Genomic DNA, 16,080 nt, shown 5'->3' with positions numbered 1-16,080 from the left:
CAAAAATAGACTAACCCTACCTTTGCAAAAAAAAACTAACCACCTTTAAAAAATAAAAACTTACCTGAGAAATTAAAAAAAATCTAACCTTACCTTTTAACAATTTATATACCATTACTGTAAAAAACAAACGTTACAATTAAAAAAAAACTAACATTACAAAAAATAAACCTACCATTAAAATTTATTTTTACCAAAAATAAAAAAAGAGTTATGCCTATTCTAACCCCCCCAAAAAAAAACTAAAATTAAAAAACGTATTCTAACACTTAACTACAAATAGCCCTTAAAAGGGCTCTTTTTGTGAAGAAAATATCAACTAACATTAACCCTCCCAACCCCCACCCCCCAAAAAATTAACTAAAAATAACCTACTCTAAAAAGTGTCCTGAAAGAGCATTTGGCCGGGCATTGCCCTTAAAAGAGCATTTTACTTTTTTGCTGCCAAGAGGAAAAAAAAAAATTCTAATCTAAAAAAAAAAAAAATCCGGGCGGCGGCGCTCCATCTTTATCCTGGCACTTTAGGACAATGCCCTACAAGAGCCCCTTTTAAGGGCTTTTTGTAGTTCCGTGGTTGAATAGTTGTTTTTTTTTTTATTTTAGGGGGGTTTGGGGGGTTAGAATCGACATTACTCTTTTTATATTTTTGGTAATTTATTTTTTGTAATGTTAGGGTTTTTGTTTTTTTACAGTAATGATAGTTTTTTATTTTTTGTAATGTTAGGTCTGTTTTTTTTTACAGTAATAAAAAAGGTTAGGTTAGATTTTTTTTATTTATCAGGTAAGTTTTTATTTTTTTAAAGATAGTTTTTTTTTTTTGTAAAGGTAGGGTTAGCCTATTTTGAACTTAGGGGGTTATAGGTTAGGGGGTTTAGATGTAAGTGGTTTACTTTGTAGAAGCTTGCTTTGCGGTGGGGGGCTGGCAGTTTAGGGCTTAATAGTGTAGAAGCTTACTTTGCGGTGGGGGTTGGCAGTTTAGGGGTTAATAGTGTAGAAGCTTACTTTGCGGTTGGGGCTTACAGTATAGGGGTTTATAGTGTAGTGGGGACTTTGCGGAGGACTATGTGGTAGTTGAGGGGTTATTAGAGTAGGGGCCTTGTAGCGATTCGGGTTAGCGCACGAGTTGAGTGTTAGGTTTTTTCCACTCTTTTTGCTCCATTAACCTCTTGGGGGAATAGGTTATCGTGCGCAATATTGTAAGTTCTGCTTTTTTTGCGCGTCAAGTTAGCACAGGAGCAATAACTTTTTACTTTCAACTTTTTACTGTAATGCCAGCCTACGCAAACAGTTTACTGCTAGCGCAGTTAGCACTCTAGCGAAAACACTAAATAGCGCTTAACTCGTAATGTAGTCCAGTATTTTTTACATTTTATATTAAAAAGGATATGTATTTAAATAAAATATCATGGACACCATTAATTTGATGTACTACAAAATAGCTATAACAGCTTAAATAAACTGCTGAAATATTGCATATGCCATCTTTTTCATTTCATAGCATGCTGATAAATTATGTGTTACACCTTTAGCAACTAAGATGTCCTAATTGTAATATTTTATATCAAACCCCTGCTGCAAATAGAGCAGCTGTTTGAAATTCTGCTAAATTTAATCTTATTATAATAAATATTATTAACTTTACATTTTTTCTTAGGATTCTAGTTTATTAGTTTAATTTTAAGCACAGCTATTTTATGTTCATTCATGGAATGGCTATTGTAACATCAAAAGAACAGACTTCTACTTATATATTCCTATTATAGTATAATATTTTACTCCAATGCCTAATATTTTCTGATACTCAGTGATAACCAGTTAAACATTTATATTATAAGTTTATTTTATTATGGTATATTTTAAAAATATATGAAATTTCTTAACAATTTTTTTATTGGTGAAATATTTTTAAAATTTCACATTGAAATTTTAATTGTTTTAGAACTGTTTTTTTAATTGTTTTATTTTTCTTTTTCTATTCCAATCTCTTACAATAACATATACAACAGTTTTCACAGTAGAAAAAAATTCAAGCAAGGGACCAAATTGTTTAAAATTATGGATAATTTGATGATCTAAATCAAAAGGTTTACACTTCATTAAATCCATTAAAGGGACACTAAACCCATTTTTTTTTGTGATTCAGTTAGCAATTTTAAGTAACTTTCTTATTTACTCCTATTATGATTTTTTTTTTAATTCTCTTGCTATCTTTATTTGAAAAAGAAGGCATCTAAGCTAAGGAGCCAGCAATTTTTGGTTCAGACCCTGGAAAACACTTGTTTATTGGTGGGTGAATTTATCACCAATCAGCAAGAATAACCCAGGTTGTTCACCAAAAATGGGCCGGCATCAAAACTTACATTCTTGTTTTTCAAATAAAGATACCAACAGAACAGAACATTTTATAATAGGAGTAAATTAGAAAGTTGCTTAAAATGGCATGCTCTATCTGAATCACGAAAGAAAAAAATTTGGGTTCAGTGTTCCTTTAACCCCTTAATGACCGAGGACGTACGCCACACGTCCTCAGAAAAAAGGCAGTTAACGCCTGAGGACGTGTGGCGTACGTCCTCGGTTTGGAAAGCAGCTGGAAGCGATCCTCATCGCTTCCAGCTGCTTTCCGGTTATTGCAGGATGCCTCAATATCGAGGCATCCTGCAATAACAATTTGTACCCCTCCGGTGCAGAGAGAGCCACTCTGTGGCCCTCTCTACACCGGCCATCGATGGCCGCAATCGTTGGTGGGTGGGAGCTGCAGTGGGAGGCGGGTGGGCGGCCATCGATGCCTTCAGATACACAGAGGGGGGCGGGATCGGGGGCGGGAGAGTCAGGGGCGCGCACAGACACGCGCGCGTGCACGTGGGATCGGTGGGCGGGCGCGTGCACGGGAGGGAGCGGGTGGGAACCGCTTACACTACAGAAATAATTATGTAGTAAGTGGGAGGAAGAGGGGGAGTAAATGCCCCCAAAAACTAATCTAAGGGATCTAGGAGGGGGTGGGGGTAGGGGTTGGTCGTGGGGAAGCTACACTACAGCAAAATGAAAAAAAAAAAATACAAAAAGAGGAAAAAATATTGTTAACTGGGTACTGGCAGACAGCTGCCAGTACCCAAGATGGCCCCCAATAAGGCAGGGGGGGGGGTTAGAGAGCTGTTTTTGGGGGGGATCAGGGAGGTTGGGGGCTAAGGGGGGATCCTACAAAGTAGCATATGTAAATATGCTAAAGATGTATTTAAAAAAAAAAAAAAAAACTTTTATTTTAGTACTGGCAGACTTTCTGCCAGTACTTAAGATGGCGGGGACAATTGTGGGGTGGGGGAGGGAAGGGAGCTGTTTGGGAGATATCAGGGTCTGATGTGTCAGGTGGGAGGCTGATCTCTACACTAAAGCTAAAATTAACCCCGCAAGCTCCCTACAAACTACCTAATTAACCCCTTGACTGCTAGCCATAATACATGTGTGATGCGCAGCAGCACTTTGCGGCCTTCTAATTACCAAAAAGCAACCCCAAAGTCATATATGTCTGCTATTTCTGAACAAAGGGGATCCCAGAGAAGCATTTACAACTATTTGTGCCATAATTGCATATGCTGTTTGTAAATAATTTCAGTGAGAAACCTAAAATTGTGAAAAATTTAGCGTTTTTTTTAATTTGATTGCATTTGGCGGTGAAATGGTGGCATGAAATATACCAAAATGGGCCTAGATCAATACTTGGGGTTGTCTACTACACTACACTGAAGCTAAAATTAACCCTAGAAGCTCCCTACATGCTCCCTAATTAACCCCTTCACTGCTGGGCATAATACACGTGTGGTGCGCAGTCGCATTTAGCAGCCTTCTAATTAGTAAAAAGCAAAACCAAAGCCATATATGTCTGCTATTTATGAACAAAGGGGATCCCAGAGAAGCATTTACAACCATGTATGCTATAATTGCATAAGTTTTTTGTAAATAATTTCAGTGAGAAACCTAAAGTTTGTGAAAAAAATTGTGAAAAAGTGAACATTTTTTTTTATTTGATCGCATTTGGCGGTGAAATGGTGGCATGAAATATACCAAAATGGGCCTAGATCAATACTTTGGGATGTCTTCTAAAAAAAAATATATACATGTCAAGGGATATTCAGGGATTCCTGAAAGATATCAGTGTTCCAATGTAACTAGCGCTAATTTTGAAAAAAAGTGGTTTGGAAATAGCAAAGTGCTACTTGTATTTATGGCCCTATAAAAAAAGCAAAGAACATGTAAACATTGGGTATTTCTAAACTCAGGACAAAATTTAGAAACTATTTAGCATGGGTGTTTTTTGGTGGTTGTAGATGTATAACAGATTTTGGGGGTCAAAGTTAGAAAAAGTGTGTTTTTTTCTATTTTTTCCTCATATTTTATAAAAAAATTTATAGTAAATTATAAGATATGAGGAAAATAATGGTATATTTTGAAAGTCCATTTAATGGCGAGAAAAACGGTATATAATATGTGTGGGTACATTAAATGAGCAAGGGGAAAATTACAGCTAAACACAAACACTGCAGAAATGTAAAAATAGCCTTGGTCCCAAACGGACAGAAAATGGAAAAGTGCTGTGGTCATTAAGGGGTTAAGGTTTACACTCAATTAAATCCATTAAAGGGACCTAAAAACCAATTTTTTTTTCTTTCATGATTTAGATAGAACATAACATTTTAAACAACTTTATAATTTACTGCTATTATCAAATATGCTTAGTTTTCTTGTTATCCTTTGTGGAAAAGCAGAAATGCAAGCTCAAGAGTGTGCACGTGTCTGCAGCACTATATAGCAACAGTTTTGCAACAATGTTATACATAGGCAGGGGCACTAGATGGCAGCACTATTTCCTGTTGTGTAGTGCTTCAGGCATGTGCATGCTACCTACCTAGGTATCTCTTCAACAAAGAATAAGATAGGAATGTAAAAAAATTGTATCCTCTATCTGAATCATGAAATAAAAATTTGGGGTTTAATGTCCCTTTAAGACTGTTATTACATTATTGCTGTTAAGAGTATATGGCCATTCTAAATGTGTTCAGTCAAAATGAATACAAAATAATAGGCAAATTTTAATTGCCAAAATGTAGAATATTGGGCTTGTTATCAATATCACAGAGACTGTAATAAGACACACGTGACAGCAATAAGTGATAATTAATTTTTGCATTATGTGATTTTATTTTTTGTTCTGTTGGAAAGCCATACAGATTTTAAAGCTATTTTAAACTTAGTCAAGTTATGTTTCTAAAACTGCACACCCACACAAAATAGCTTTTTGCCTATGTCAGATGCTGCACCAATTGAGTTATGTGGCCCTACACACAGATTAGCTAAAATGTAATTTTAGTTGTATTAGTACGTCTCAGGAGTGTCCTCCAGATAATATTAGTACAGTTTATGGATTATGAATATTAATAACAATAATAAAATTATTGTCAGCATTACCTCCAATGAATATAGTAGTACACCCCAGCTTTAATCTCTGTAGTGTACTCCAAAATAAAACTGTTGAGATATTCGAAAATTAATGACGATAACATTATTATAAAATATCAATATTTAATCCCAAATTAAAATAATTCCTAAATTCTGATCAGGTAATTTTTATAAACACAGTGATTATATTTATGCAGTAAACAGAATATCATTTATGACCAGATATATATTAATTGATTATTATAATATATTATTATAATATAAAGCAAGTTATAGGAATATTTAGATTAATTAATATTCAATTAAATCATCTGTTATCCTGGATATGGACACAATATTATTTAGAAATTAACTCAAAATGAATTAAATATCAAATATCACAATTAAAATGTACTAGAACAATTTATAATTAACCAGTAGCATAAAAAAATTGCACAATATGGATTACTAATTTAAACACACTTGCGGCTAGATTACGAGTTTTGTGTTATAAGTGAAAAAGCCTCATAACGCTGCTTTTTCACTACCGCCGGTATTACGAGTCTTGCAGGTATATCTGTACCGCACACTTTTTTGGCCGTAATGCAACGTAACTACCACAACTTTTCAAAAGTTTTTTTTTTCCCCATAGCGCAAATATTACGAGTTTGCCTGTCCGGCCAAAAAGTGAGCGGTACAGCCAATACCCTAAAAAGACCGGACCGTAAACTGAAAGTCAGTAGTTATGGGTTTTACGCTACAAAGTTGTAACATAAAACTCATAACTAAAGTGTTACAAAGTACACTAACACTTATAAACTACCTATTAACCCCTAAACCGAGGCACCCCCAAATATTTAAACTAATTACACCTAATCTAATAGCCCTATCAAAATAAAAAAGCCCCCCCAAAATACAAAAACCCCTAGCCTAAACTAAACTGCCAATAGCCCTTAAAAGGGCCTTTTGCGGGGCATTGACCCAGAGAAATCAGCTCTTTTACCTGTAAAAAAATACAAACAACTCCCTCAACAGTAAAACCCACCACCCACACAACCAAACCCCCCAAATAAAATCCTATCTAAAAACAACTAAGCTCCCCATTGCCCTGAAAAGGGCATTTGGATGGGCATTGCCCTTAAAAGGGCATTTAGCTCTTTTTCAGCCCAAACCCTAAGCTAAAAATAAAACCCACCCAATAAACCCTTAAAAAAGCCCACCCAATAAACCCTTAAAAAAACGTACAGTTTTTGAAGACATCCATCCTCAACGAAGGCTTGGATGAGAAGTCTTCATCCAAGCGGACAGAAGTCCTCAACGAACCCGGGAGAAGTCTTCATTCAAGCGGCAAGAAGTGGTCCTCCAGACGGCATCTTCTATCTTTATCCTTCCGACACGGAGCGGCTCTATCTTCAAGACATCCGGCGCAGAGCATCCTCTTCTGTCGACGGGTCTTCAAGAATGAAGGTTCCTTTAAGGGACGTCATCCAAGATGGTGTCCCTTGAATTCGGATTGGCTGATAGAATTCTATCAGCCAATCGGAATTAAAGGTGAAAAAATCCTTTTGGCTGATGCAATTAGCCAATAGGATTGAGCTTCAATCCTATTAGCGGATCCAATCAGCCAATAGGATTGAGCTTGCATTCTATTGGCTGTTCCGGTGTCGCTCATAACACAAAACTTGTAATCTAGCCATTGGTTAGCAAATATAAGACAAATATTATGATACCAGTCTTAACTTAAATTCAACAATCTGATAGAATTTTCAGGAAATATGATTTAACTACATAACCAAAATAGTCTTATATACCCTCAAATAATCCACCATAGAGATTTACACAATATTATCAATTCAACATATCAGTCAGTACAGCATTAATAAGTCTGATCTAGCCACAATAATATAATTTCTAAAATATATCATGATAACTTAAGTTAATTTATGAATATTAATGCATAACCCTTTTTCTCAATAGTAAATTTATTTTATGTAAATATAATTATTATTAATACACTGATCTATTTAATATTAAATTTTAAATATAAGGTATACTTTTAAATCACAGCTTTAATTACTCTACTACTATAAAGAACATTAGCTTTAAACTATTTAATTATTTAAAACAATCGCTATACATTACCAGTTAGCAAATAGCAAGGTTTGAGCTTTTCAATACCCAGGGTTCTTCACACAATGTCATATAAGGAAGATATGCACAATTTAGGAAATTAAGTGAGCCCAATATTCTCTTTTCTAAAAAGAGGGTTCCAGCAAAGACTGTGTCACACACCAGACTCTTTGTAAGCAAAAAAGAAAGGCAAGGCAACAAGACAGCAAGAGCCACTTCTCTTCTCATGTGCAGATTTTTGTCTGACTTAACTCCTCCTCCATTTCTAGAATCATCCAATGAGTGGAACTCTGTGTATGAACTTAGCTTTCATAGGCCACTCACTTATTTTGGATCTGGTAACTTAATTCCCTCCCAATTAAGTACCTCTGGCTGCATTATTTGGTTCGGCCACCCAGGGGCACAGGATCTTTAATATATCTTGAATATATATAATATTAGACATGGGTATAATTGTGTATCTGATAATATATATATATATATATATATATATATATATATATATATATATATATATATATATATATATATATATATATAAAATGCACATGTATCTAGTGTATGTTCCTGACAATTTCCTATTTATGGTATATCTTAAGGGATGTATTTGAGAGTCATATTTCTATTTGGAGATAAAGGGATTTTTAACATTTTCATTATACTCTATTAATAATTTGATTTTAATAGTATCATATTTTGATAGATATTTTTTTACACTTCCTAGTTATATTTATATCATACACATAAATGTAAGTAAAAGTTGAATTCTGAGGGAACTAATTATATAGATATATTTATATTTGATTTTTATTCCACATTTCTTAATAATTTTTTAGTGCATAAAAACATAATTATGATATTATTAGAGTACAATTATTAGGTATGTATCAGTCATCTCAGAGCCCAATCTAGTATTTATATACCTTGGAACATCATATACCTGTAATAACATGTAACTTTTCAAAGCATTATTAGTCAGCCATTATAATATCAATATTACATATATAGTGTGCTAGGCAATGATATATATAATCTAGAATGTATAGATATATATGTATGTGTATATATATATATATATATATATATATATATATATATATATATATATATATATATATATATATATATATATATATATATATATATATATATATATATATATATATATATATATATATAGTTTTCAAATAGGATAAGCACTCACTGGATTTCAGCAGTCTGTGTTATAAACAATTTTATTAGTGACGTTTCGGGACAAAAAAGCAGTCCCTTCCTCTGACAAACAGCAATACAAAATGCCAAACTTATAAAGGTGAATAAAGCCCTCCCCTGTGTTCAAAACCAATCAATGTAATCTGCGTGTTAGGACTGGAGAAACAAGTCTCCTGATAGGCTAGAGACCAAAGGTCAAACAAGATGATAGGATTAAAAAAGTGTCAAACAAGGTGCATATTCGTATAGATAATTAAAAGTAAAAAAAGTGTATGCAAATGTGTTTAAAACAACGTCCTAGGTCAGCAAATAATAGATAACCTTATAAAGAGAACCAAGGGTGTCAATCATGATATAGAGTGAGGCCCGTGTGGCATAAATTTACACCCCAAGAATAACCAATGGCGTTAATCCACACAAATCTCCTAGCCCAATCAGCCAATCAAACAATCCGTCTGTCAGGTGGTCAGATGAGTCACCACTCATCCGGCATCTCCTCCAAAACTGCCCTTGACTCGCAGTGTCACTTTGTCAAAAGATTTATATCAATCAGGATACATTTGTCATGATTGACACTCTATATCATGATTGACACCCTTGGTTGTCTTTATAAGGTTATCTATTATTTGCTGACCTAGGACGTTGTTTTAAACACATTTGCATACACTTTTTTCACTTTTAATTATCTATACGAATATGCACCTTGTTTGACACTTTTTTAATCCTATCATCTTGTTTGACCTTTGGTCTCTAGCCTATCAGGAGACTTGTTTCTCCAGTCCTAACACCTTTATAAGTTTGGCATTTTGTATTGCTGTTTGTCAGAGGAAGGGACTGCTTTTTTGTCCCGAAACGTCACTAATAAAATTGTTTATAACACAGACGGCTGAAGTCCAGTGAGTGCTTATCCTATTTGAAAACTATTGAAATATCTCTATAGCACCCTGGCGGTTGATGTCAGATAGTGAGAGTGCACACACCTACAACAAAAATATTATATATATATACACACACACACATTTATACAGTTCTGAGTATATTAACTATATGAATATTACAGACTCAAGTTAAACTTTAAAATCTTAATTTTTATGCTTTCAACTTCCCCCTACAATATTAAGGATATTTAAAGTAGATATAAAGTTTGAATATCTGTGTAGTGACTCAGCATGTATTAATTAACACTGAAGTGAGAAATGGTTACATTTCCTGAAATTTGTGTATAATCCATTATAATCGTAGACTGACCGTCCACTTTCATTAAAAGGGGAGGTTATCTAGTAGGACGTTTATCAAGGTAGTTTGAAATAGAGATTTAATTCTGAGAAGACCATATAACAAATACTATTTTGAAGTTTATACTTTAAACAAATGTCTTCTTTGTACTCCGTGATGTGTATCTGACAACAAGGGGGTTCTGGGTCAAAAACCTGTGTCAGAATTTTTACATCCAAGGAATATTTCATACAAATTAAATATTAATCAATATGATATATATGTATATATATATATATATATATATATATATATATATATATATATATATATATATATATATATATATATATATATATCATACAATGTCACTCACCTTTTATATGACGGTTGAGAGTAACTCTTATGTTAATTTGTGCTATGTTTCAAATGTATTATAAAAGTGTATGAAAACTACATGATTATCTATGTATCTAATGCTTTACAAATGCATTTGGAGCATGGGAACCCCCCCCCCCCATTTATCTGGCACAATGGCAACTGATCATTGGGTTTAATTTTTTTATTTTTGCAAAGTCCCAGTTAAACTACTTTTGTTTATGAATATATAACCAAGCATTTAAGTATTGGTTCCAGTTTCATTTTAATGCTGTCTACTAATAATTGCATCCATGTTAAACATATTTTTGCTATTATTTATCTACAATTTGTTCAATGAATATTTTTATACACAAATATTTTCCACATTATATAGCTAACAGTATGTGTTCTTTTTTTTCTTTACAGATTACAAGGTAAGAGCTTTAAGCTAACCACAGAAAGATTCCCACCATTCTGCACTAACTAAAAAGGTTAACAATTCCACTTCCTTTCTGTTGAACATAACATGTGCAATGTTATTATTTGCCAAATATGGAATCAAGTATGTACAATTTAAATCTTTTCATTATGAAATGAGCATGTTGGGTGCACATTACTGAACTCTCTTTTTTTGTATATTTGTTTCATTGTAAACAGATCTATCCCTATGAAATGTTGATTGTAACTAATCAGTTGCGAGTGAAATTGCCAAAGGATGTAGACAGAACGAGATTGGAGGTAAAAAAATGATCACTCTTATTTACTCCCAAATAGTGTCTTATTTTCTGTATAACACAATCACTCTATTGCTTAAATAGGCTGTGAATGCCTGCTGATCGGGAGGGCGGCCTTGATGCCGCTGCATGATATTGGTTACATGATTTTGTTACAAAACATGTTGTCTTGAAAAAGGCTTGACGTAGAGCTGAAACGTCGACACATGACTTGTTTTACCATGATTAAAGAATAAAGGCTTTTTTTTTTTAAACCCTGTGAGTGCCCTTCTACGAAAGATGATGTATATGATGGATCTAAGGAATGCAGACAGGTTATATATATATATATATATTTACTGTAAATACATAGTTAAAACCATTATGAATATTGTGTACATATGTGTTTATGAGTTTATATGTGTTTATATGTCTGCAAATACATACAGTATATACACATATAAATACATAAATACATGTACTGTACATATGAACACATATATAGGTGTATATATATATATATATATATATATATATATATATATATATATATATATATATATGAATAGATACATGCATATAATCTGTAGGTTTGGGTTAATACTGTTATCTATTTTTTGTTTACAACTGCCTCTCCTTGTCTCCAGTCATTTGCCCTTTTAAGATGGATTATCAGTTTTTCTTGAACAATCATGAAAGCGAAAGCATTTTTTGCAATAGCAATGGACAAATTAGGTAGTTTAGGAGTGAATATTATTTAGTATATATAAATATATATTTATGTTTAGTTATTAGGTGGAGATTAAAAGCAATATATGTCTGTTTGTTTAGATACCTGTTTAATACATTAATATTTATTAACTAAACTGATATAGGGATTAACCACCTCAAGGGATTGGCAAACCAAATCTCTTTCCTAACTGCACATGTACAAATAACAGTTTATGCTAAATATGTGTATTAGTTTGTGATTGGGTAACAATGATTCTTTTGTGCTAGGGGACAGGAAAATCAGTGAAAAGAAAAAACTTAACTAGAAGGCTTATCTTACAAAATAAAGCTGCATTATTCATTACAAAGTTATTGTCTGATATGAAGTAACATTATCTCTTAGCTTACAATTTGTGTTGAATGCCCCTTTAAGACATATGCCCTACTCACTAGCTAGAATGTAGTAACATAAATATTTGACTTTTTTCAAATGGCTGCACATAAAAGAATATTGGACACTCATAATCTAGAATAATGTAATAACTTCTAGCCAAACATAGAAACAGCTGTTCAAATGTCTAATTAAATATTTCAGTATATAAATCTATAATAAACCGAAACTTTGTTTTAATTATTCAGTTTTGCTTACTAGGTAATATGCATAAAGTACGTATTTGTGACTGATGTCGAATATGTATTCTGTGACTGACAAATTATGTAGTGATACTTTACTCTGGAATAACTTTCTAACAAAGTGACCAAATGATTTTATTTATTTATTTTTTTGTTTATCCCATCAGAGTGTCATTTTAGTTTTTATATTGGTCTTTTCAGTGTTCCAAGTACTTCAGCGTGTTTTTGACACAATTGCTTAGCAAGTGCTATTGATTTATTTGCATGACATAGATCCATTTTAAAGCCCAGATTTCAATGATGCGTCAGATACAAAGACAATGTGAGAAAAGCATCTGGATCTCATAAATGTAAATAACATTATTAAAATGTAGAAAAAAAAAAAGGTCTTGTTTGACATGAGCCAGCTAGATGGATAGCTGTGTGGTTTAAATAAAGCTTACTTTAGAAGATGCACAGTTTACTTTGGACAGATAAATGGGCTTCTTGGCTTCCTCTTCCAATAATCTCTGCATTATCCTCGGCCAGATTTGCTATTTATTTAACACTAAATTTGGGTTTCTTGCCTCATTCCAGGTGTAGCATTTGTTTTTATTGTTTGTAGGAGATCTGACTTCAAAGATACTTTGGGGTTCTGCAGTGGAATAATAAATTAGACCATGAATGGTGCAAAACAAGAATGAGATATTTGTTTCAAAACACTTTATAATGTGGAACACCTGCACTAATACGTTAATGTGCCTTGTGGTGTAATGCTGTAAGATTGTAAGCCGTGGTGGGATCATTTTGAGCATAAAGTGTCGCACTAACCCACTGTGTTGTTTTCAGCAAATATTATGTGAGAACAATTTTTTTGGGGGGAGGGGGTCTTATTTGCTATTAAAATGTACATGAGAAACTGTAAAATAAGTGCCTCTGTGTATTTAACTATATTTTTTAATTTATTGCTAATTTAGGGCTAGGGTTCTAGTGGAGCGCTAACTATAGCACGCAAGTGATACCAAGTTTTTCCAGCTTTTTGCTTGCGATGGAAATAGCGTGCATATTACGAGTTGAAAGTAAACGCGTTCGCATAAGAGCAATCAAATTTAACGAGCGTCGGGTTAGGGCAACTTCAGAGCTCACATAAAGGATAGGGGAAGAAAAAAACTGCATTAAACACAACATAAATACATGTAAAAGTACAGCTACACTGATATAAACACCGTCTGATAAAAAATAGTTTAAAAAAATAAATAATAAAGTTATAAGGGCTCAAAGATAGATGGTGTTTAAAAAGATGTCTGCAAAGGGCTTTAATATATATATATATATATATATATATATATATATATATATATATATATATATATATATATATATTGTCTTTATTGTTTAACCTTTTGATCTTTTGTTAAAAAAAGTACACAAAAATACTCTGCTCTCATGGATATCAAACAATTGCAAACACAACACAGGTTTATCAAAAATAAAAAAATATTTGTTTAATATATATGCATCACAATTATTGGCACCACTTTGAGTTCATATGAGAAAAATATATTTGAAGTATATTCCCTTTGATATTTTACATTTTTCCGTACACCTGGGTGCCTAGAAACAGGAAATAGTTCAACCATGACTTCCTGTTTCACAAGGGTATAAATATGACATAACACATATGTCAAATTTCCTTAGTCATTCATCACAATGGGTAAGACCAAGGAATATAGCTGCGATGTACGGCAAAATGTTGTTGAGCTTCACAAAATGGGAAGTGGCTATAAGAAAATAGCAAAAGCATTGAAAATGCCTATTTCCACCATCAGGACAATAATTAAGATAGTTCCAGTCAACTAGAAATGTTATGAATCAACCTGGAAGAGGACGTGTGTATATATTGTCTTAAAACACTGTGAAGAGAATGGATCGAGTGGCCAAAATATCTACAAGGATAACAGTTGGAGAATTGAAGAAGTTAATTGTGTCTTGGGGTCAGAAAGTCTCCAAAACTACAATCCAACATCACCTATTTCACCACAAGTTGTTTGGAAGGGTTTTAAGAAAAAAGCCTCTACTCTCATCTAAAAACAAACTCAAGCATCTTCAGCTTGCCAGACACTACTGGAATTTCAAATGGGATTGGGTTCTATGGTCAGATGAAACTGAAAGAGAGCTTCTTGTCAATAAACACCAGAGGTGGGTTTGGTGCACACAATTAGATAGCCATATGGGAAAGTACCTAATGCCCACAGTTAAATATGGTGTTGGCTCTTTAATGTTTTAGGGCTGTTTTTCTGTCAGAGGACCTGGACATTTTGTTAGCATACTCTATCAAATATCAACAGATATAAAATGAATACATAACTGCCTCTGCCAGAAAGCTTAAAATGGGCCATGGTTGGATATTCCAGTAGGACAATGATCCAAAACATACATCAAAATCAACACAAAAATGGTTTACTGACCCCAAAATCAAGATCCTGCCAGGCCATTCCAGTCCCCTGACTTTAACCCCATAGAAAACCTGTGGGGTGAACTGAAGAGGAGAGTTCACCAGCGTCGACCTTGAAATTTGAAGGATATTGAGAGATTCTGTATGGAGGAATAGTCTCAGATCCCTTGCCATTTATTCTCCAACCTCATCAGGCATTAAAGGAGAAGACTCAGAGCTGTTATCTTAGCAAAGGGAGGTAGCACAAAGTATTGACTAAAAGTGTGGCAATAATTGTACCACACATATATTTAACAGATTTTTTTTTATAAACCTGTGTTGTGTTTGCAGTTCTTTGATATCCACAAGAGCAGAGTACTTAGTGTATTTTTTGAACAAAAGATAAAAAGGTTAAACAATAAAGACAATTTTTTAAAACCTTCTTTGCTCATATTTACCAAGTGTGCCAATATTAGTGGAGGGCACTGTATATATATATGTGTATATATATATATATATATATATATATATATATATATATATATACAGTATCTCACAAAAGTGAGTACACCCCTCACATTTTTGTAAATATTTTATTATATCTTTTCATGTGACAACACTGAAGAAATGACACTTTGCTACAATGTAAAGTTGTAAACATTGTAAATTTGCTGTCCCCTCAAAATAACTCAACACACAGCCATTAATGTCTAAACCGTTGGCAACAAAAGTGAGTACACCCCTAAGTGGAAATGTCCAAATTGGGCCCAATTAGCAATTTTCCCTTCCTGGTCAAGTGACTTGTTAGTGTTACTAGGTCTCAGGTGTGAATGAGTAGCAGGTGAGTTAAATTTGGTGTTATCGCTCTCACCCTCTCTTATACTGGCCACTGGAAGTCAAACATGGCACCTCATGGCAAAGAACTCTCTGAAGATCTGAAAAAAAGAATTGTTGCTCTACATAAAGATGGCCTAGGCTATAAGAAGATTTCCAAGACCCTGAAACTGAGCTGTAGCACGGTGGGCAAGACCATTCAGTGGTTTCACAGGACAGGTTCCACTCAGAACAGGGCTCACCATGGTCGACCAAAGAAGTTGAGTGCATGTGCTCAGCATCATATCTAAAGTTTGTCTTTGAGAAATAGACGTATGAGTGCTGCCAGCATTGCTGCAGAGGTTGAAGGGGTGGGGGTCAGGCTGTCAGTGCTCAGACCATACGCTGCACACTGCATCAAATTGGTCTGCATGACTGTCGTCCCAGAAG

At 33.7% G+C, this 16,080-nt stretch overlaps 1 protein-coding gene across 4 annotated transcripts in view; it reads left to right on the top strand.

The window, feature by feature from the left end:
- Window positions 1-16,080, top strand: part of ABLIM2 (actin binding LIM protein family member 2) — a 470,688-nt gene that overhangs the window by 417,632 nt on the left and 36,976 nt on the right. For 3 of the 4 annotated variants that reach the window (XM_053704169.1, XM_053704170.1, XM_053704168.1), the window contains one exon: window positions 10,774-10,814. In XM_053704169.1, coding sequence (XP_053560144.1) covers window positions 10,774-10,799 — 26 coding nt within the window. In that variant the 3' untranslated portion in view covers window positions 10,800-10,814. Of the gene's footprint in view, window positions 1-10,773; window positions 10,815-11,004; window positions 11,086-16,080 lie in introns of those variants that run through there. The other variant, XM_053704171.1, reaches the window with a different exon arrangement.

The sequence above is a fragment of the Bombina bombina genome, chromosome 2, assembly GCF_027579735.1.
Source record: "Bombina bombina isolate aBomBom1 chromosome 2, aBomBom1.pri, whole genome shotgun sequence".
Classification (NCBI taxonomy): domain Eukaryota; kingdom Metazoa; phylum Chordata; class Amphibia; order Anura; family Bombinatoridae; genus Bombina; species Bombina bombina.
The sequence above is the reverse complement of the archived record's forward strand: the minus strand, read 5'-3'. Positions and strand labels throughout refer to the sequence as shown.